Raw genomic sequence first — 21,411 nt, forward strand, 5'->3', positions numbered from 1 at the left:
GTTTCTAAATGCAAGTTGTAACGCCCTCACCTCCTGCCTCTCTGGCCCAATAAAGTCACAGAATCAGAATTGCATTTTTAAAGAGATTTTCTACTCTTTCGAATGTCTCATCCAACAGATTAATTCTTGTTGTTTATCCTGGGTCCTTGGGGTCTGCCCTGCTAAAATTGAACGTAAGTAATTCATTATGCTAAACCTTTTATTCCTGACTTATCCTGAAACCTTTTATTCCTGACTTATCCTGAATTCTAAGACGATACAGTCAACTTCTTTTAAGGTATCACTTTCTCAATCAATTCTTTTTGTGGGTCTGAGTCATCACGTTTTTAGATGTCATTGTCTTTATGATCAGAGAGATGGAGAGGTTTTGTACACGTGTACTTGTATAGTTGAACTCATGGCTGAAAATTTATTTCTTCTCTAAGGTCTTGTGGAAATTAAGGCCTTTTAAAAATGTCTCCTATTTCTTGAGAAAAAAATATGAAGCAGTCCTAGTCATTCTTCTTTTTTTTAAGTTGTGCCTTAATTCTGTGTTTTTAATTTATTGCTTGCTTTATCTCTGCATCCTCTACTCACATTTCCATACAGCCCCAATTCTAGCTTACTCTCTGTATATAAGCGTCTTTCTATCCTGTCTTGTAGAAGCCACAGATTCTCTTTTTTCTGACTGACAGCATACAGACAAATGAGCTTTCATTTCTGTTTAGCTCATAAAGATCAGTGAGTAAACTGGCGATTTCCTTTACAAATTAACCATGAAATTTCCACTATTACCCAGATATTACTGTTGCAACATTTATCCTTATGTAAATAAGTATTGAGTCTTACTAGTTTACATTTATAAACAGATTTATAATTTTCACATGAACAATATTTTAGAAAACACTAGTTGATGCGAACAATTTTGAAAATACAATTACTTGCTAATAAAAGTAGACATTATTTTGAAAGACAAACATTAAATTTTAGTGAGGCAGATCGTGTTAATATCATATTTTAATGATTAAATCCTATTTTCAATTTTTATTTATATAGGCATTTCAATCTAATAAATTGAATCACGGAATGAATTAGTAGAAAGGACTAAGGGAGCCATGACAATAGATTTATAATTTACTTGGTGTGGCAAGAAGATAGCATCAAATGCACACAAAAAAAGTTAATGTGATTTTATTGCACAGAAGTACTTCATTTCAATGAAAGTAATAGTAAAGCTTTTTGGAAGCTATGCAGAATTACTAAATTTAGATGATAGAAACTTCTTCTTAGACATCATTTTAGGGGAAGAAAATAATTTTCTATTTCTATGCAGCTAAATAAATGAAAAGAGTTTTATTTCAGTATATCTTATGCAAAGCAATATTGGGTCTTTTACGAACCTCACAGAGGGAACAATTTTATTTTAATTCTGGCAGCTCAGCATGGATGAAAATCATGGAATTAGATAAGGTCTCCTTCCTATTGACTTATGGTTACTTAAAAGCAAAAGGGAGAAAAAAAACCCCACAAAAATAATATATACCATATTTGGCTCAGGACGCAGCACTATGGGCACTCTGATAAAATACTTGTAGTATAATTGGTATATGTCTTCTGGAAATAAATTTGGCAATATATATGAATGCATACAGCTATCATTGCAGCAATTCTGTTTATAAGAATATATGCTAAGAACATAACAAAAATATGTGTAAAGCTATGTGTGTGTATGTGTTTGTGTCTATATATAGATATATATGTATGTTTACATAAAATGTGTATATATAAATATAGATGATATGTGTGATATGTATAGACACAGGTACACACACACATATATACATATACACTAATATATATAACATTTATTATATAAATATTTATTATAATATCAGTCCTAAGAGTGACTAAGTAAATTATGGCATATCCATACAATGGAGTACTATGCCACCATTTAAAATTACCATGTAGATTCAACTTAAATGTTTAATATATTTCTAAATATTTTAAAACCTATTGATACAAATAATTCCATAGTGTATAAGAGTATTATCGATATTTAAATAATTGAGAATAATAACACAAAATGTGAATAGCGGATATCACTGGTTTGCAGAATTTTTTTCATTTATTTCTGTTTTACGTGTTTTCTGCTTTGGTTATACATTACTTTGAACACCAGTAATGCCATTGAAATGCCATTGAAAAATATCTGACCAAAGCCGACAATGATATCTTTGCAAGATTATAAGTGTGTGTGCGAAGATGTGTATGCTCATTCGGTGCACTTACCTTTGGCAAGGAAGCTCGTGATCCTGAACTCTGTGTCGTCATCGTCAGCACAGTGGTTATCCCCAGAGCTACCCTGGCCGGTGCCGCATCCATGTTGATCCAGAACGAAACCCAGGATAGAATAACGATCAGGAGACTGGGAATGTACATCTGGATCAGATAGTATCCCATTTGTCGCTCCAGATGGAATCTCACTTCTATACATGTAAACTTTCCTAATTGGTGGTAAGGTAAATACAGCAATTAGTACAAATAGGTCTTTGTTATGGCATCAAATATCACAATTTCTTTTCTTTTTCTTTCTTTCTTTTTTTTTTTTTTTTGAGACAGGGTCTCACTCTGTCCCCCAGGCTGGAGTGAAGTGGACTGATCTCAGCTCACTATAGCCTGCGCCCCCCGGGTTCAAGACTTTCTCCTGCCTCAGTCTCCCCAGCAGCTGGGATTATAGGCATGCACCACCAAACCTGGCTGATTTTTTTTTTTTTTTTTTGTAGAGATGTGGTTTCACCATGTTGGTCAGGCTGGTGTCGAATTCCTGACCTCAGGTCATCTGCCCACCTCAGCCTCCCAAAGTATTGGGATTACATGTGTGAGCCACTGCTCCTGACCTCACAATTTCATTTTGATAAGGTTTCTGTCATATAACTTTCCATGATAATGAAAAGAGACTCATATTGATTCCTGAAAAAATATTTCTCACTGTTAGCATCAAGAAGCAATGTAGTAAGAGAATGTACTCTTGTAGGAAATAGCAGTAAACTTTATTACTTCTGGCTTGAAAAGCGCTTTACACTTGTCAAAATATCCAAAGATTTATTATTTCACTTGATTACGACAATTGCTTCTGAGGCAGACAGGAGAAACAGATACTTATTATATAAAGATCTTCTTTACTCATTGACTGTTTCTGATGCTTTGAGTGCTTCTTTAAAGCCAGGTGCTATTTGTTCCAGAAGCCTTTCCATTTTCTTTAAAGTAAGTGCGAGAGGATAAATACAATTGAACACGAATGATTCCTTGAATAATAAAGCAAACAAGTAGGAAAATATATGCTATTTCCCATTAATACTTTTGAAAATAAAAGCACACTTACTAAAAACAAGTGGGATCCATTTGTAGTAGATACGTATGCTTTTGTGTCTCTATTATTTACCTCTATTTTGGTGAGCAATACGTGGAGGAGTAAATGATGGTTTAATAAACATTAAGTTGATATTTTTTGTTTGTGTCCTGTTCTACTCCCTACTCTATTGATATTGATTTATACTACTCTATATTATCTCTCCTTTATAAAAATTGTTCTTCTAAATCACCAAGTTCTTGGTTTAATTGTTTTTATTTGAATTATTTTAAGAAGGATGAGGTCAGAAAGTTATTCTGCTCTTTAAGTAGCATTCTGTTAGTTATCATGAAAGAAAGATGTTAAAGAGCAATTGCTGTCCTATTGCTAGGTAGGACTCAGTGCGAGTGACTTGGGCCATGCGTGCTTGCACAGGTGAGGCAAGGGCGCTATATCTGGATGAACCCATGCATGTGTTTGCGGAGCTTAAGTCTCAACAAAAGTTCACAAAGTCTGGGAAATGTAGGTTCCACTCTTAGGCGAATAGTAATCAGAAACATATGTGCAAACCATACATGATCCCTTTATCAATTTGTCAAATATATACAAAATGCCTAAAGATTCCTGAAACATAATAAATATAAAGATTTAAATTTTTCTATGAAAAATAATGAAATGGAATAAAACAAGAATAACTGATTCAGGTGATTCTCAAGGAAAAAAATAAACTCCATTGTGTTTTTATTTAAAAAGAGTGTTTTTCAAAGTTCAGAATCAGAAAAATGCAAATCAAAACTACAATAAGTACAATCCCAGCACTTTGGGAGGCCGAGGCGAGCAGATCACGAGGTCAGGAGATCAAGACCATCCTCACTAACATGGTGAAACCCCGTCTCTACTAAAAATACAAAAAAAAAAAAAAAAAAATTAGCGGGGCGCCTGTAATCCCAGCTACTCAGAAGGCTGAGGCAGGAGAATGGCGTGAACCCGGGAGGCGGAGCTTGCAGTGAGCCTAGATCACGCCACTGCACTCCAGCCTGGGCGACAGAGCGAGACTCCGTCTCAAAAAAAAAACCAGTAAGATATTCTCTCACCCTAATAAAATAACTACTATCAGAAAGGCAGAAAACAACAAGTGTTGATGAGGAAGGGGAGAAAGGGGAGCACTTGTACACCATTGGTGGGAATACAGATTAGTCCAGCTACCAGAGAAAAGAGTATAGGAGTTCCTTGAAAAAGTAAAAGTAAAAATACGATATGCAATACTGGGAATATATCCAAAAAAAAGAAAATCAGTGTATTGAAGAGATACCTGTTCATTGCATGTTTGCTGAAGCCCTATTCACAATAGCTAAGATACGGAACCAACCCAAATGTCCCTCAGTGGAAGAATGGATGAAGAAAATGTAGTATATATACACAATGGAATATTATTCAAACAAAAAAGAATGACATTCTATCATTTGCAGCAACATGGATAAAACTAGATGATAAGCCAGGCATAGAAAGACAATATCATATGTTCTCATGCATATGTGGGAGCTAAAATAATTGACTTCATTGTTGTAGTAAAGAGAATAGTGGTTTTGAGAGGCTGAGAAGAAGGCAGGTGAAGAGGTTGGTGAGTGGGTTTAAAAATACACTTAGAATGAGTAAGTTCTAGTGTTCAATAGCATAATGAGGATAACTACAGTTAACAATAATTTATTGCACATTTCAAAATAGAAAGAAGAAAAGATTTGGAATGTTTTCAGCACAAAGAATTGATAAATATGTGAGGTGATAGGTATCCCAGTTACCCAGATTTGATCATTACAGATTTCATGTTTGTATTAAAATATCACATGTACCTCCAAAAACATATACAGCTATTATGGATCTATAAAAATTTAAAAATTTTTTTATAATATTGCTGGGAAAGAAAATAAAGGGATACACACATGAACACAAATATACACCATTGCTTGTATATAAATAAATATACTTAGTGTATGTGGATCTGAAGAGATAAAAGAACAAGTTGGACAAAATATCCATCACTTATGCATGGCAGCAGACCCCAGAAATATAGTGATCAACAGAATCAATGTAATGCAAACTTAAGACAGTGAAAGAAATATGCAATAAATAAATAAACATAAAATTGAATGATATAATTTCAGATGGTGAAAGCAGAATTTGGGCATTTAACACTTATTGTGACATATGGATGTTTCAAGAGTTGGCATTTGAATAACCCTGAAGGAAGTGGGAGTATTAGACCTGGAACAATTTCGGGAAGAACTTTACATGCAGAAGGAAGAGCAAGAGCAAAGGCCCTGAGACAGACAAAGATGAGTTTGGAGTATATAAGCAAGCAAGTCATTGTGGCAGGGTACTACGGAGCAAGGGGAAGAGAGATAAAAGATTTTGGAGAAATTACTAGCAGGAGACAGATAACAGAATGCTGTAGCATATAACTAATAAATACTTCGGGATAGTGAAAATACAACTGAATAAATCCTCTAATTTTGTGCAATTAATTTGTATATGAAAACATTTTTAACTTAAGTGTATTTCATTTTATGGGAGGAAAGGGTATTTTATAAATTTGGTCTTAGGTAACCCAGTATTGTTGTTTGTTGTATTTTCACAAGTAACATAAAAGACATATGTGGAATCTAGGCCTATTATTGGAAAACAAAAGAAGATTCTTGTGCATTGTAAAAGCAAATATGAAATGGAGTCTGGGATCTGAAGCAAATTAACCACATACTTGAATGAGGACTCTATGAGATGCTTTCATTCTCTACGTAATTTGGGCAAGTTATTCTGCTTCTGGACAGTACAGTGCTTCTAGAATGTAAAGTTGTAAGGTCTCTATGATATCTCCCAAGATGTCCCATTCCTTGCTTATGGTAGGCATTCATAAATGTAAGTTCTTTTCTTTTAAGCTGTAATAGCTCATTTGATAACTCGAGGAAGTATGCAAACTTCCTTTACACTAAGGAAAGCGTCTCGAGTCCCTCTGTCATAAAACTTCATCCCTAATTGATGTTTACAACTTCACCTCTTGTTCTGGGTTAAATGGTATCTCCCTAAGATTCATGTCCACCCAGAACCTGTGAATGTGAACTGACTTGAAAATAAAGGATTTGCAGATACAATCAAGTTAACATGAAATTGTCCTGGATAAGAGGGGGTCCCAAATCCAACATTACTGACGTCCTTATAGAAAGAGGGAAATTTGGACACAGAAACATAGACACATGGGGGAATCCCACGTGACTCTGGAGGCAGAGACTGAAATGATGCATCTGCAAGCTGAGAAACAAGGTTTTCCAGAAACAGGTAGTCAGGAAGAGACAGGGAAAAACTCTTCCCTAAAGCTTTGAGGGAAAGCATGGCTCTGCTGACACCTTGAATGTTGGATTCCTAGCCTCCAGAACTGTGAGAGAACACATTTCTGTTAAGTCACCGTTTGTGATAGGTTGTTACGGCAGCGCGAGGAAACTAATATACCTCCATAAGTCAACTCTAGGGGAGTTTTAGCATCTGTCTAAGGGAACTGAGCAAGGACGGTGCCATTGACTTGCCTGCTCTTTATCTTTGTGTGGACATGTTAAACTTGAACTCCCTAATAAGTTAGATATCAGCTTCGTCTCTGAGTGAAAAGGAAAACAGTGGTGACTTTTTGATCAGATATTGTGAATTTGCTAAGGAGATAAGAGAGACTAGGGACTTTGTATAGTGAAAGGTCAGAGCACAGTTCTGGAAAATGCTGAATCCACGATGAATCATAGTAACTGTAATGAAATGATAAGAATAGCAGCTGATGCTAGTGCGAGGCCATGTAGTCACCACAATGGAATGATGCCTCAATCATTCAGAGAATGGAATTCTCTGAATTCCATTACTTTCTAACTGAATGCATACATTCAACTGTGTAGTTAGAATATTTCTTATGGAAATAGCCCATGTTAATTAAAGTAACTGAACAGGATTTGCCGATGTGCAGATACCACATTGAGTCTCTAAATTCTTAGTGTTGATAACTATATCTGATATTTATCTCAAGTGTCTTAGTGTGAATAGTAGATGCTTAGGTAAAAGTAACACTGAAATGCATGAAAATATGACAAAGGGAGAAGTCAGGCAACAAAGCTTTTCTTTTTTTTTAGCGGAAACAGTGTTTACTGTCCAAGAAAGGTCAAAAACACATTTTATTGCTCACAGAAATTAAAAGAATAGTTTTGGAAACATTATTACTATGTAATCATGAGCTTTTCATTGAAAATTATTTAAAGATAATTGAACACCAAGCATTACTTTGGTCTCATACAGACCAATTATTTAACAATATGTAATGAATCAAAGTATTGATAAGTTTCAAATGCATCCATTTTCTGCTATATGCCTATGAAAAACGGTGATCTAAGAAGAGTTAAATAACTTAGCATTATAATGAAGAAACATCTGGATATCATAAAACCACAAGTAGTCAGTGTAAAGAACACTACTCAACCCCTACCTGTATTGTAATGTTTAGTGCAGTATCGTAAGTCTTTTTCTTCTTTCAACAGAAACTGGGGCAAAGTGAGTCCTTCTGCCACTTGTACAGGTGCCTCATCTTGCCATTCAAAAATGAGATCATTCATTGTGTACCCAACTAGGCAAAACATAATAAAAATATGAATAGTCTAAAAAGGGCATTCAAAGAAAAGAAATACAAATTACTTTATAGTCACATAGGATGAGAAGACCAAACTGTGTCATCTTATAGTAACTCTCTGGATGGAGCTATTCATTGCCCAATTCCATTTCATAAATGTCTGTGGAATCTATTCATGTGGAACTCCCACCAAATAATATGAGAAAACAAAGTGGACTTATTAAAAGTATACCATGGTGTGTTGAAACTTGAAGGTACATGCATATACATTCTTTCCTTGGGATGGGTATCTACTGGATTAATTTGGTAATTTTTATTTTGATTTCATTCTATCTGCTTTCTCCTTACTTTGAAATTATTCAGGACTTTCTCAACAAAAACTGAAATTGTCACTTGTTAGAAAATGGCTTTTTTTTTTTTTTTTTTTTTTTTTTTGTGAGATGGGGTCTTGCTCTGTCACCCAGGCTGGAGTGCAGTGGCATGATCTCTGCTCACTGCAGCCTCTGCCTCCCGGGTTCAAGTGATTCTTCTGCCTCAGTGTCCCAAGTAGCTGGGACTACAGGCACATGCCACCACACCCTGTTAATTTTTGGTTTTTACCATATTGGCCAGGCTGCTCTCAAACTTCTGATCTCGTGATCTGCCTGCCTTGGCCTCCCAAAGTGCTGGGATTACAAGCATCAGCCACCGTGCGCAGCCAGAAAAATGACTTAAACTTAGTGTAAGAATAAATGTCAGAAATCTCTTAATTATATACAGATTGTTCAAGGATTTAGGCATGTTAATTTTACTTCTGTTGTGTTTCGAACCTCTCCAGAGTTGCACGTAGATGGCATTTATTTCTGGGCACTTAAACCCAATTAGAAAATATCTACAAAGTGAAAGTGGAGAGGAAATGGAAATTTATGTTTTCGTGAAGATTTTGATACACATTTCATCATTTAATGATTCACCAATTTCTTACATTAATTTGAATTAAGCATTTAATTCAAAGAGAGGGGAGCATTCATTATTGATATATATGGACTTTAAAAATTTCCATCCTTTATAAATAAAGAAAACAAAGTGGACTCATTAAAAGTATACCATGACATGTCAAAACTTGAAGGGACATGCCATGGTATACTATTTATAAATAGTCAAGGTTTGGGCCAGACAAATTATATGTTTATCATGGAAAAATTTCAACTCCTTAAGCCATAATGTTGAATAGAATTGGAGTATTTTCTTTAGAATTTCTTGAACAGGCAAATAAAAGTTTATTATAGAATGCATGTATTTTCTTTGCTCTTTGGAACATCTACACCAGTATATTACTGGAAGCTGTTGTATTTTAAAAAAGTATATTTTCACTATCATAAAGATTCTCTTTTCCCCCCTCATGAAAATAAATAACAACTTGGGGGAAAAAAACACACACAAAGAAAATGACTTAAACTGTAACATCTGTGGGGGGAAAGTACTACCACATAATACCTCCTTGATTTAATCATTAAACATGGGACAGTTTGTGGAGGTGGAAACCCTTGCACATAATATCAGTGAATTCAGCACAGAATTGATTAATGGATTTTGTAATAGGTCAGCAGCCTTTAGTAAACTAAAATTTCCTATTTCTATATGGGAGCTATCTAAGAACTGCAGAATTTTATCTTTTCCTTCCCTCTGAGTGAGAAGCTGTTGAAATGTATGTTTAAAGACTACTGCAGAAAATGAGTCAAAAGTGAATGGGACCTGTGGGGCAGAACTGTTGTTACTTTGATCAATGAGTTTCTTGATGCACAACTACCACAGAGGTAGAAAGAGAGAGGAGGCATGGTGTGGCCTCTGAACCAAGTCAAATGGTCGACATGTTAAAAGCAGTTGGGGCCAGTGGCTCACGTCTGTAATCCCAGCACTTTGGAAGGCCGAGGCGGGCCAATCACCTGAAGTCAGGAGTTTGAGACCAGCCTGGCCAACGTGGTGAAAGCCCATCTCTACTAAAAAACACAAAAATTACCCGGACTTGGTGGTGGGCACCTTTAATCCCAGCTACTTGGGAGGCTGAGGCAGGAGAATAATTTGAACCCAGGAGGTGGAGGTTGCAGTGAGCCAAGATCGACCATTGCACTCCAACCTGGGCAACAGAGTAAGACCCTGTCTCAAAAAAAAGAAAAGGCAGAAGCTCCAGGTCTGTGAAGCAGCACAGAAGGGAAATGGTCCCAAACAAATTCTCCTGGAAACAAGCTTGTATTGTAGGGAAGAGGCTATGTGAGTGACTGGAAACAATTGGCATGGAGTAGGTTAGGCTGAATAGAACACTGAGTAGGGAAAGGAACTCATCACCCTCCACCCTCCCCAATACCTGGGAAAAACTCTCCCAGACACAGTGAAATCTGATCCAACTGTGGTGGTAGTGACTGGAGCCAGATGCCCTACCACACTTGACCCTTAGGTATACCTCACAGCACCCACGCCACAGGCAGTGGAGATGGTAGTAGTAAGAGCGTCACTGACCAGATCTCTTTGGACTGTATGTGATTCTGCTGCTGAAGATTTCAGCAGAAGTGTCGTCAGTGTGATGGCTCATTGTGGAGCAAGCGCTATTTGGTAGAGTTTGTGAAGTCACTGAGATTGAAGGAAGTGTGCATCTACATCTGAATTTTGACTCCAGAACAGATGTGAGAACCTGAAGGACTGTCCCCTAGGCTGATGGATTTAACACAGCAGGGACTTAATACTTGCTTATACTAGAATACATTTATTTCATTAACCCCTGAAATTAATAATGGTTTGATTGGTAATAATAGAAAGCTTTCACTTTCATTCATAAGTCCTTTAATATGTCCATTATAAATACAATTTTACTGAGAAAGTAGATGCACATTTCTCAAAGATTTAAGGAGACTAAAATAGGCACCAATTCTACCTCCTGCCAGATAAGACATGTTTCTCATTCTTCAACACCTATAATCACTGAAGACAAAATATGTTTGATTGTGTCCCAGTTTAGATAGATGAATGGAAAAATGACCTGAAACTTCATTTCGTTTTTATATTCTAAAATTTTCTCAAGGTGTGCTGTGAAATGAAACTAGCTTTATGAAATTTCTTCAAAGACAAGCTTTATTTAGTTGCTAATACAATTTACAGACAGTATATGTAGCTCACTTTTGTTTCAAAGAGTCATCCACATTAGTTTAGGTATGTGTATTTCATAATCATAGTATAACACTTCATTATGGTTCAAAAAGTACTTAAGTTTGAAACCAGAAGGAAGATAGTAAGAGACAATGGTTAGGTGCAATTCCTTTATTTGAGTAACTTACTGGTTGTTAATGATAGCAACTAAGTGATAATATTGTCTCAACAAACTCTCAGACATAATTTTAAAAAATCAATACTTTTTTATAAAATTCAAAATGTTTTGAGATCCTTATGCTATTGGTTGGTAGATCTTTATACAAGTCTGAGAATGTTAAAGAGAACAGACTGGCTAATGAGATCAAGATTGTGAGCTGAACTACCTTATACCACAGTAAACTTCCCAATGAATACTAATTTATTCAGGGAACAGACATTAACTCTAACTTCAGTCAACAACCTCATATGGTAGCTACCATAAAACACGTAAACAAATGGCTCAGTGCAACCAAATGCTTGTTTTATCAAAGAGTTGTTCACCGAGTACCAACTGTATGGAAGGTGTCCTGCTAGGCTTCAGGCAACGTGATATATTATTGCCGAATAAAGAGTAAGTGGCATGGTAGAGGCAGAAAGTGCTGTGTCCTTTTAGCACAGGGTTCTGTGACATCTACCTAGGCCTCATTTGAGCTGGATCTTGAAAACAAGGCAGAGCCTGCATATAAAGTATGCAAAAGGTGAAGAACTTTAGGCTCAAGAAGCAGCAAAATCATTTGAAAGAAACTGCGAACTCCCAAGGTTTATAATAGCAATGGGAACAGCTTCATTTGTCTAGAGCCAGTTTGCATGAAGAAGCATATAAAGTGACAAATAATGTAAGACGATGTTAAGTTTAAATTTCCAGTTTAAAAGTTTGATCATTGGAATCTTTTGAGCAAGTGGTGAACCACAAAAATTGTAACTGAGTAGCATCACTCTAGCAGGGTTCTTTCATGGAATTCACAAGGTCAAAACTGCTTTCATAATCATTTGCCTTTTTCATTGTGTCAACATTCGCCCTGATGTTGAAAAAACAATGATGGGCAAAACTTCTAGTGCTTTTGCACAAATAAAGGGGCTGGCACCAAACTGTGCTAGGAGTTACTGTATTTTGACTACCATATCTTGCAGTAAAAACAATCCCATTTTTATTTATGAATGTCTTTGATCCTTTATGAAACAGTCAATATCTTATAGTAAAAACAATGTCACTTTTAATTCAGAATGTTCTTGATCTTTGATGAAGCACTAACAATGATTAATTTTATTAAATTTGGACCCTATGTAAGTACCTTTTAATATTCTGTGTGTCAAAATGGGAAGTCTGCACAAAATACTCAGCTGCAGGCTGTAATATGATTCTTTCAAGGAGAATCATTGGTGTCTTTGAGTTGCAAGCTGGAACTAGCTTGGGTTTTTTGTGAAATACTATTTTTTATGTGAAAAAAATGGGTGGAAACTGTGGTTACTGTGCCTAGGTATTTGGCAGACCATTTTCTCAAAGATGAAGGAAGTGAACTTATCTGAACGTGTCATGTTAAGGGAAACAACAGACAGTATTTGCTGTCAATGATACATTTTGAACTTTCAAGTCAAAATTGGAATTTTGGAGAAATTTTTGTTACACCATGAGCTTGATAGCTTCCCAATACTTAAAGATTTTTTGATGGCCTTGATGGTAACATCAACAAATGTGATATTTTGATGTGTACAATGAAGTGTGTCAGCTGTTTGGAAGATCTAAATAACTCATCAATCTGATATTTTCAAAATGACAAAAACGTGTTTAAAAAGCATACACGAAAGACCCATTCAAAGTGCAAGATAGACAAGTTCGTTTTAACTTAAAGGAGTAGGAAGAGTTTATTGATATGGTTTCCAATTCCATATTGCAATTAATCTTTAAGAGACTTAAAGTTTTTTGCCTTCATAAGAAGGCAAAACAAAACAAAACCAAAAAATGAAAACCCTCTCATTCTTCTGCAATGGTCCACAAGGATTATAAGTCAGAGTTAACATTTCAGTAGATAATTTAACCAAAATTGGCACATAATTAACTATGTGCTTACAGGAAAAAAAGGAAAATTTCAAAGTTTTCAGTCTAAGTCACTGACAAGTAGCTATGCAACAATATTTGCTTGTATTTCATACCTCATGGCATTAGAGTAGCTTTCTTTGACCATCTAATAAAACATCTTTCCTCCAGTTACTCTACCTTACCTATTTTCTGTTTATTTTTTCCATAGTACTTATCCTTACCTAACGTTATATATATATTCATCAGGTTTTGACATTATATATATTCATCAGGGTTTTTATTTTGTTTTCCCACTTTGTCTCCTAGAATTTACTCTTTATAGAAAAAGAAATTTATTCTGTTTTAGTCAGTGGCATATTTTCTATTACCTAAAATAGTACATGGCCAGCATATAGCAGGTGCTTGAATATTTGAATTAGAAATAGAGAAGATATAAAGGGGAAGGAGGAAGTGTGTGTGTGTGTGTGTGTGTGTGTTACTTTATTTTGAGTTGCCTTGAATTTGAGATGGTAGCAGAAGATGAAGGTGTTGAACCTAAGAAGTCGCAACATTGACTTATATGTTGAATTTAGTTGAAATCATGGAACTAGATATTGGAAATGAGTTTAGGTTTGAAGATATAAGTTAAGAACCACTATCTACATATACTAATTTAAATTATTGATTATTTGAAAACATCAGAGAGATAATATATAAATGAAGAGGAAGAGCTATAAAGAATCTTAGAGAATGCATTGGAAGAGAAAAGTGATGACAGGAGAGTAATAATCAAAATAGAAAATCCAAAGAGGTACATTTCAGTTACATAGAAATAAGAATATCTAATGGAATTATCTGATCATTGTATTTTAAGGTGATAAGTTTCCCAAAAGCAGAGGCTGGGAAATCATTTTTCAGGAATGTTATAAGAGACATTCAATGTTTTAGTTAAAACTAACTGGTTTAGTTAAAGTAGATGAACTCTAACTAAGGCTTTTCCAACCCTTTGGTTTTATAATATGCTTAAGTATAGCTTTACAAATCTGTCTAATTAAAATGCACTATAAAATAAAACAATAAGAAGCATTTGGTCCTGTTATAGAAATAGGAAGACTGATCAAAGGAACCAAAGATAAAATTTAGAAAGAAATCTAAGTATGTATACACATATAATAATTGTACTATTTGCAAGTATCACAGTAAGATAGTGGAATATCAAATGGACCATAGCAATGTGAATATCTGTGTAGCAGCAGAGTAAGATGCAGATGTAATCTTGAGAGATACAGAAAAGGCCTCTGAAGCCTGACTTCTTTTTATTTTGTATAAATATATCGAGTACAAGTGTAATTTTGTTACATGCATAGATTGCTTAGCATTGAAGTCAGGGTTTTTAGAGTATCCATTACCCAAATAATGTATATTATATCCATTAAGTAACTTCTCAGCCTCCCCCTCTTCCCACCCTGTCAGCCTTCTGAGTTTCCACTGTCTATCATTCTACACTCTGTCCATATGTTCTTCAGGACTCTTCACAGTAGCAAAGATGTGGATTATTTTTGAATATACAAAATGCTCTAGGCTAACCTTGAATGTAAAGAGGCTAAATGCCCCGCTTAAAAGGCACAGAGTTATAAGTTGCATTAAAAAAAAAAAAAAAGCAAGACCTAATGGTATGCTGTCTTCAACAGACCTATCTCACAAATAATAACACTCATAGGCTCAAAATAAAGGGAGGGAGAAAAATTTACCAAGCAAATGGAAGGCAGAAAAAATGAGGAGTTGCAATCCTAGTGTCAGACAAAACAGATTTCAAACCATTGATCTCCATCAATGGATGACCAGATAAAGAAAATGTGAAATATATACACAATGGAATACTATTCAGCCATAAAAAGAATGAAACTCTACCTTTTGCATCAATATAGATGTAACTGGAGGCCATTATCTTAAATAAAATAAGTCAGACAAAGAAGACAAATACTGCATGTTCTCATTTATAAGTGAGAAAAAACATAATATGTACACATTGGCTTAGAAATTATTTAAACACCATAACATTATTTGTATATTTTGTTCTCTGTTAGAAGGGCCTACTTCTTTATTATTTTCAAAACTACCTTTGCCGTGTATAGACTTTCATATTTCAGATTAATATCCAATTGAAAATCATGTTAGGATTTTCATTTACATTGCATTGAAATTATGGCTCAATTCTGAGAGAATAACATTTTCACAATAATGTATTTAAATAACCTCAGAAATGCACAATGTGGATAAATCATTCAAAATAGAGTCCAAAATCAGACCTATGTGTGGAAATTTAAGGTAAAAATGACACTTTTTGTTTTGTAGTTTTTAATTTTTTATTATTGTATTTATTTATTCAGTTTTAAATTTTAGGTCTGAGGGTACATTTGAAAGTTTGTTACATACGTAAACACATGTCATAGGGCTTTGCTGTACATATTATTTCATCACCTAGGTATTAAGTCCAGTATCCAATAGTTGTTTTTTCTGCTCCTCTCCCTTCTCCTCCTCTCCCACTTCAAGTAGATGCCACTGTCTGTTGTTCCCTTCCTTGTGTTCATACGTTCTTATTATTTGGTTCCCACTTATAAGTGAGGGCATGAGGTATTTGTTTTTTTCTTCCTGCATTAGTTTGCTAAGGATAATAGCCTCCAGCTCCATCAGTGTTCCCACAAAATACATGATCTTGTTCTTTTTATGACTGCATAGTATTCCTTGTTTTATATGTACCACATTTTCTTTATCCCTTTATCCAGCCTGTCATGGATAGGCATTTAGGTTGATTTCAAGTGTTTGCTATTGTGAATAGTGCTGCTATGAACATTCGTGTGCATGTGTCTCTATGGTACAATGATTTATATTCTTCAGATTATATATCCAATAACAGGATTGCCAGGTTGAATGGTAGTTCTGCTTTTAGCTCCTTGAGGAATGGTCATACTGCTTTCCACAATGGTTGAACTTATTTACACTCCCACTAACTGTGAATAAGTGTTCCCTTATCTCTGCAACCTCACCAGCATCTGTCATTTCTTGACTTTTTAGTAATAGCCATTTTGACTAGTGCAAGATCGTATCTCATTGTAGTTTTGACTTGCATTTCTCTAATGGTCAGTGATGTTGAACTTTTTTTCATATGAAAAAATGTGCTGGCCACTTGTCTTGTTTTGAAAAGTGTCTGTTTATGTCCTTTGCCCACTTCTTAATGGGGTTGTATCTTCTCTTATTGTAAATTTGTTAAAATTCCTTATAGATGTTGGGTTTTAGGCCTTTGTCAGATGCACAGTTTGCAAATATTTTCTCCCATTCTGTGGGTTGTCTCTTTACTTTGTTGATAGTCTCTTTTAATGTGCAGAAATTCTTAAATATAATTAGTTCCTACTTGTTTATTTTTGCTTTTGTTGCAATTGCTTTTGGTGTCTTTATCATGAAATCTTTGTCCATTGCTATGTCCAGGATGGTATTTCTTAAGTTATCTTCTAGGGTTTTTCCAGAATTGGGTTTTACCTTCAAATATTTAATACATCTTGCGTTGATTTTTGTATATAGTGTAAGGAAGGAGTCCAGCTTCAATCTTTTGCTTGTGACTAGCCAGTTATCCCAGCACCATTTATTGAATAGGGAATCTCTTCCCCATTGATTGTGTTTGTCAACGTTTTCAAAGATCAGATGGTCATAGATGTTTTGTCTTTTTTCTGGGCTTTCTATTCTGTTCAGTTCGTCTATATGTTTCTTTTTGTACCAGCACCCTTCTCTTTTGGTTACTCTAGCCTTGTAGTATAGTTTAAATTCAGGTAGCATGATGCCTCTATATTTTGCTTAGGATTGCCTTGGCTATTCAGGCTCTTCTTTGGTTCCATATGCGTTTTAAAATATATTTTTCTAGTTCTGTGAAGAATGTCATTGGTAATTTTATAGAAATAGCATTGAATCTGTAAATTGCTTCGGGCTAACCTTGAATGTAAATGGGCTAAATGTCCCACTTAAAAGGCACACAGTGGCAAGCTGGATTAAAAAAAAGACCTAATAGTATACTGTCTTCAAGAGACCAATCTCACAGATAATGACACTCATTGCTCAAAGTAAAGAGATGGAGGAAAATCTACCAAGCAAATGGAAAACAGAAAAAGCAAGGATTGCAATCCTAGTTTTAGACCAAACAGATTTAAAAGCAAAAAAGATAAAAAATGACAAAGAAGGTAAAGGGTTCAATTCAACAGGAAGACCTAGCTATCCTAAATATATATGCACCTACCACAGGGGCACCGAGATTCATAAAGCAAGTTCTTGGAGACCTACAAAGAGAAATAGACTCTCACACAATAATACTGTGAGACTTCAACAGTACACTGAGAGTGTTAGTCAGATCGTCAAGTCAGAAAAGCAAAAAACATATTCAGGATGTAAACTTGACACTGGACCAAAAGAATCTAATAGACCTTTACAGCACTCTCCACCCAAAACCAGCAGAATATACATTCTTCTCTTCACTACATGGCACATACCCTAAAATTGACCATGTAATTGGACATAAAACAATCCTCAACAAATTTAAAACTAATGAAATCATACCAAACACACTTTTGAACCACAGTGCAATCAAAACAAAAGTCCACACTATGAAAATTGCTCAAAAGCATGCAAACACATGAAAATTAAACAACACAGTCCTGAACGACTTTGGGGTAAATAATAAAATTAAGGCAGAAATCAAGTTCTTTAAAAATAATGAGAACAAAGATACAACATACCAGAACCTCTGGGACACAACCAAGGCAGTGTTAAGGAGGAAACTGATAGCACTAAATGTCCACATCAAAAAGGCGGAAAGATCTCAAATTAACAACTTAACTTCACAACTGAAAGAATTAGAGAAGCAAAAACAAATCAACCCCACAGCTAGCAGAAGACAAGAAATAACAAAAATCAGAGTGGCTCAGGTGGAAATCAAGCCACAAAAAAGCCATTCAAAAGATCAAAAAATCCAGTAGTTTTTTTTTTTTTTGAAAACATTAATAAAACTAGGCCACTAGCTAGACTAATAAAGAAGAAAGGAGAGAAAGTCCAAATAAATATAATTAGAAATGATGAAGGGAATGTTACTACTGACTCCACAGAAATAAAAACAACCATCAGAAACTATCATGAACACCTTTACACACACAAACTAGAAAACCTAGAAGGGATGCTTAAATTCTGGACATGTACAGTTTCCCAAGACTAAGCCAAGAAGAAATTGATTCCCTAAACAGACCAATAACAACCTCCAAAATTGAATCAGTAATAAATAGCCTACCAACCAAAAAAAAAAAAAAAAAGCCCGGGAGCCGATAGATTCACAGAATCATAGTTCTGAATTTTGCCAGATGTACAAAGAAGAGCTGGTACCATTTTTACAGAAGCTATTCCAAAAAATTGAGGAGGAGGGACTCCTCCCCAGCTTATTATATGAGGCCAGAATCATCTTGATACCAAATCCTGGCAAAGACACAACAAAAAAATAAAACCTCAGGCCAATATCCTTGATGAACATCGGTGTAAAAATTCTCAACAAAATAATTTCAAACTGAATCCAGCAGCACATCAAAAAGCTAATACACCATGATCAAGTAGGCTTCATTCTCAGGATGCAACGTCGGTTCAACATATGCAAATCAATAAATGTGATTCATCATGTAAATAGAACAAAAGACAAAAACCAAATGATTATCTCAATAGAGTCAGAGAAAGCTTTTGATAAAATTCAACACTGCTTCATGTTAAAAACTCTCAATAAACTAGGTATTGAAGGAAAATACCTCAAAGTCATAGGAGCCATCTCTGACAAACATGCAGCCAACATTATACTGAATAGTCAAAAGCTGGAAGCATTCCCCTTGAAAATTGGCACAAGACGAGAATGTCCTCTCTCACCAATTTATTCAACATAGTATTGAAAGTCCTAGCTAGAGCGATCAGGCAAGAGAAAGATACAAAGGATATCCAAATAGGAAGAGAGGCTGTCAAACTACCTCTGTTTGTAGATGACGTGATTTTATATCTAGAAAACCCCATAGTCTTGGCTCGAAAGCTCCTCCAGCTGATAAACAACTTCAGCAAAGTTTCAGGATACAAAATCAATGTACAAAAATCACTATGATTCCTACACACCAGCAACAGCCAAACTGAGAGCCAAATCAGAAAGGCAATTCAATTTACAAATGGCACAAAATAACAAAATAGTAAAATACCTAGGAATAACCAGGCATGTGAAAGAAAGATCTCTACAATGAGAATTACACAACACTCCTTAAAAAAATCAGAGAAGACACAAACAAATGGAAAAATATGTCATGCTAATGGATAGGAAGAATCAATATCATTAAAAAAATGATGCTTTAAATTAACATGGCAAAATTTTAATAAAAGATGATGAAAAAAATTTCTATTTACTTAGAAAAAGGAGTGATGCAAAAATAAAATATAATTTTATTTAAAATATAAACATAATTTGTGCTATACAAGTTCTGGATTAAAGGACATGATAATATTTTGCAACATTGGCATGTACAAAGCATAATTTATTCAGAAAAACAAATTTTATTATATGTATATTTAAAACTTTACTGTGAAAGGTATTGTAAAGTTAAAATATGAATAACATATGGAAAATAACATGTGTAACAAATAAGATACAATATAATATAATTTAATATAATAAAATAATATTATAAAAACAAAAAGATAATTCTATATTAATGGTTTAAATAGACAAGTTACAGAAGAAACAGCAATGGTTACTAAGTATGCAGGAAAAAAAGCTGAAACTGAAAGAGATGTAAATACAATAAAATACAATTTTATATCCATGAGATTAGGTAAAAAACCTTAAATCTGACATAAACTGGCAAAGTTCATATGAGTTTGGTACAAAAATGTTTTAAAATTTACTGTATTTTGTTTGAAATATCTTTTGGGTTTATAATCATTCATATAGTATATGCATATATACACATATGTATTCATAGAGACAAACACAAATGCATATGTATGACAGAGAGAGAGGGAGAGAAAGTAAGGAAAAGAAAGTAAAAGGCAACTGGTAATGAGGCAAACAAAGTAGCTAAGACTAGAAAGGAGGATTGTGAGTAGAGGCTACTAATGCATTCATTGTGGTTTGTTTCTCAGTTTCTATTAAAATTTCCTTGCACAAACATACGAATTTTGAAGAAATCATTCAAATTTATTACATTATCACTTTTTAAAATCATAAAATCTTTGGTGGTTTAAAAATAGCTTAAAAGACTGCACACGAGAAAAGAGGTTATACAAAACGTTACACAGTGGGTAAATATGTAAAAGAAGCACTTATTCAAAGGGAGAATGTGGGCTGTGAGTACACTTAAGTTGAAAATGAGTTTAAAGATTTACTAATAAATTGTAGATTCACATTTTGTTTTAAAAGTAAACCAGAATCATATTTGGTCTGGCTAGCTCAAAAGTTAGGCAGGGTTAGGGTGGAGACAGAGAGAGATTTCTAGTTTGACCCAGTTTGCAAATGCTTATGTTCTTAATTAGCAGCTGGAATTCAAAAAGCAGAAGGAAGAAAATGCTCACTCTTGGCACATGCTGACTATTGCTAGGAGAAATATTGCTCAAGTAAATCTCATTGACCTGACAAGGAACAACTGCTATGTCAAAATGTATTTAACTAAAACATTTTTATTTATAATTTGTGCATTTCATTTGGATACTCTTACCATAAATCAGGCCGTTACATGTGGTTTCATTTAAATTATTGGTCCAGTAAATTAAGTATCTTCTTAGTAATTACCTTTTCTCTAAAACTTCTGGTATAGCTGACCTATAACCATTGTCTTATGAGACATTTTAACATATATCACAGACTTAAGGTTTCCCCCTCTCTCTTGGGAAAAGTGTGGATATATAATTTGTGACCCCTAACTGCTCTTCTTAAATGACAAACACAACAATAACTTCGTTCATATTTCTCAAAACTTCACAAAATTGACACACTTTGAATGCACAAAGTTTAAATTTTTGTGAGAAATTTCAATTAAAATCTCAAAATGACCTGACCCTGAGCTCATTTCAATGAGGGAAGCCATCGTGGTTGGTTGGATTTCACTGTAGGAGAAGTTGTAAGAGGGTCTTGCTTGACTACCTTTTTGGAATAAACTTCAGGTTGTTAGAAAACATTCTGTGTCTGCCTCCCAGGAT

The 21,411-nt window shown here is 34.7% G+C and overlaps 1 protein-coding gene across 1 annotated transcript in view; it reads right to left on the bottom strand.

The window, feature by feature from the left end:
* GLRA3 (glycine receptor alpha 3) overlaps positions 1–21,411 on the bottom strand; it is a 173,897-nt gene that overhangs the window by 33,136 nt on the left and 119,350 nt on the right. The window contains exons 6-7 of the mRNA XM_015139540.3: positions 7,842–7,979; positions 2,272–2,486 (exon numbers count right to left, since the gene is read on the bottom strand). Of these exons, the coding sequence (XP_014995026.1) occupies positions 2,272–2,486; positions 7,842–7,979 (353 nt within the window). The remainder of the gene's footprint in view (positions 1–2,271; positions 2,487–7,841; positions 7,980–21,411) is intronic.

The sequence above is a fragment of the Macaca mulatta genome, chromosome 5 (genome assembly GCF_049350105.2).
Source record: "Macaca mulatta isolate MMU2019108-1 chromosome 5, T2T-MMU8v2.0, whole genome shotgun sequence".
In the NCBI taxonomy this organism is placed as follows: domain Eukaryota; kingdom Metazoa; phylum Chordata; class Mammalia; order Primates; family Cercopithecidae; genus Macaca; species Macaca mulatta.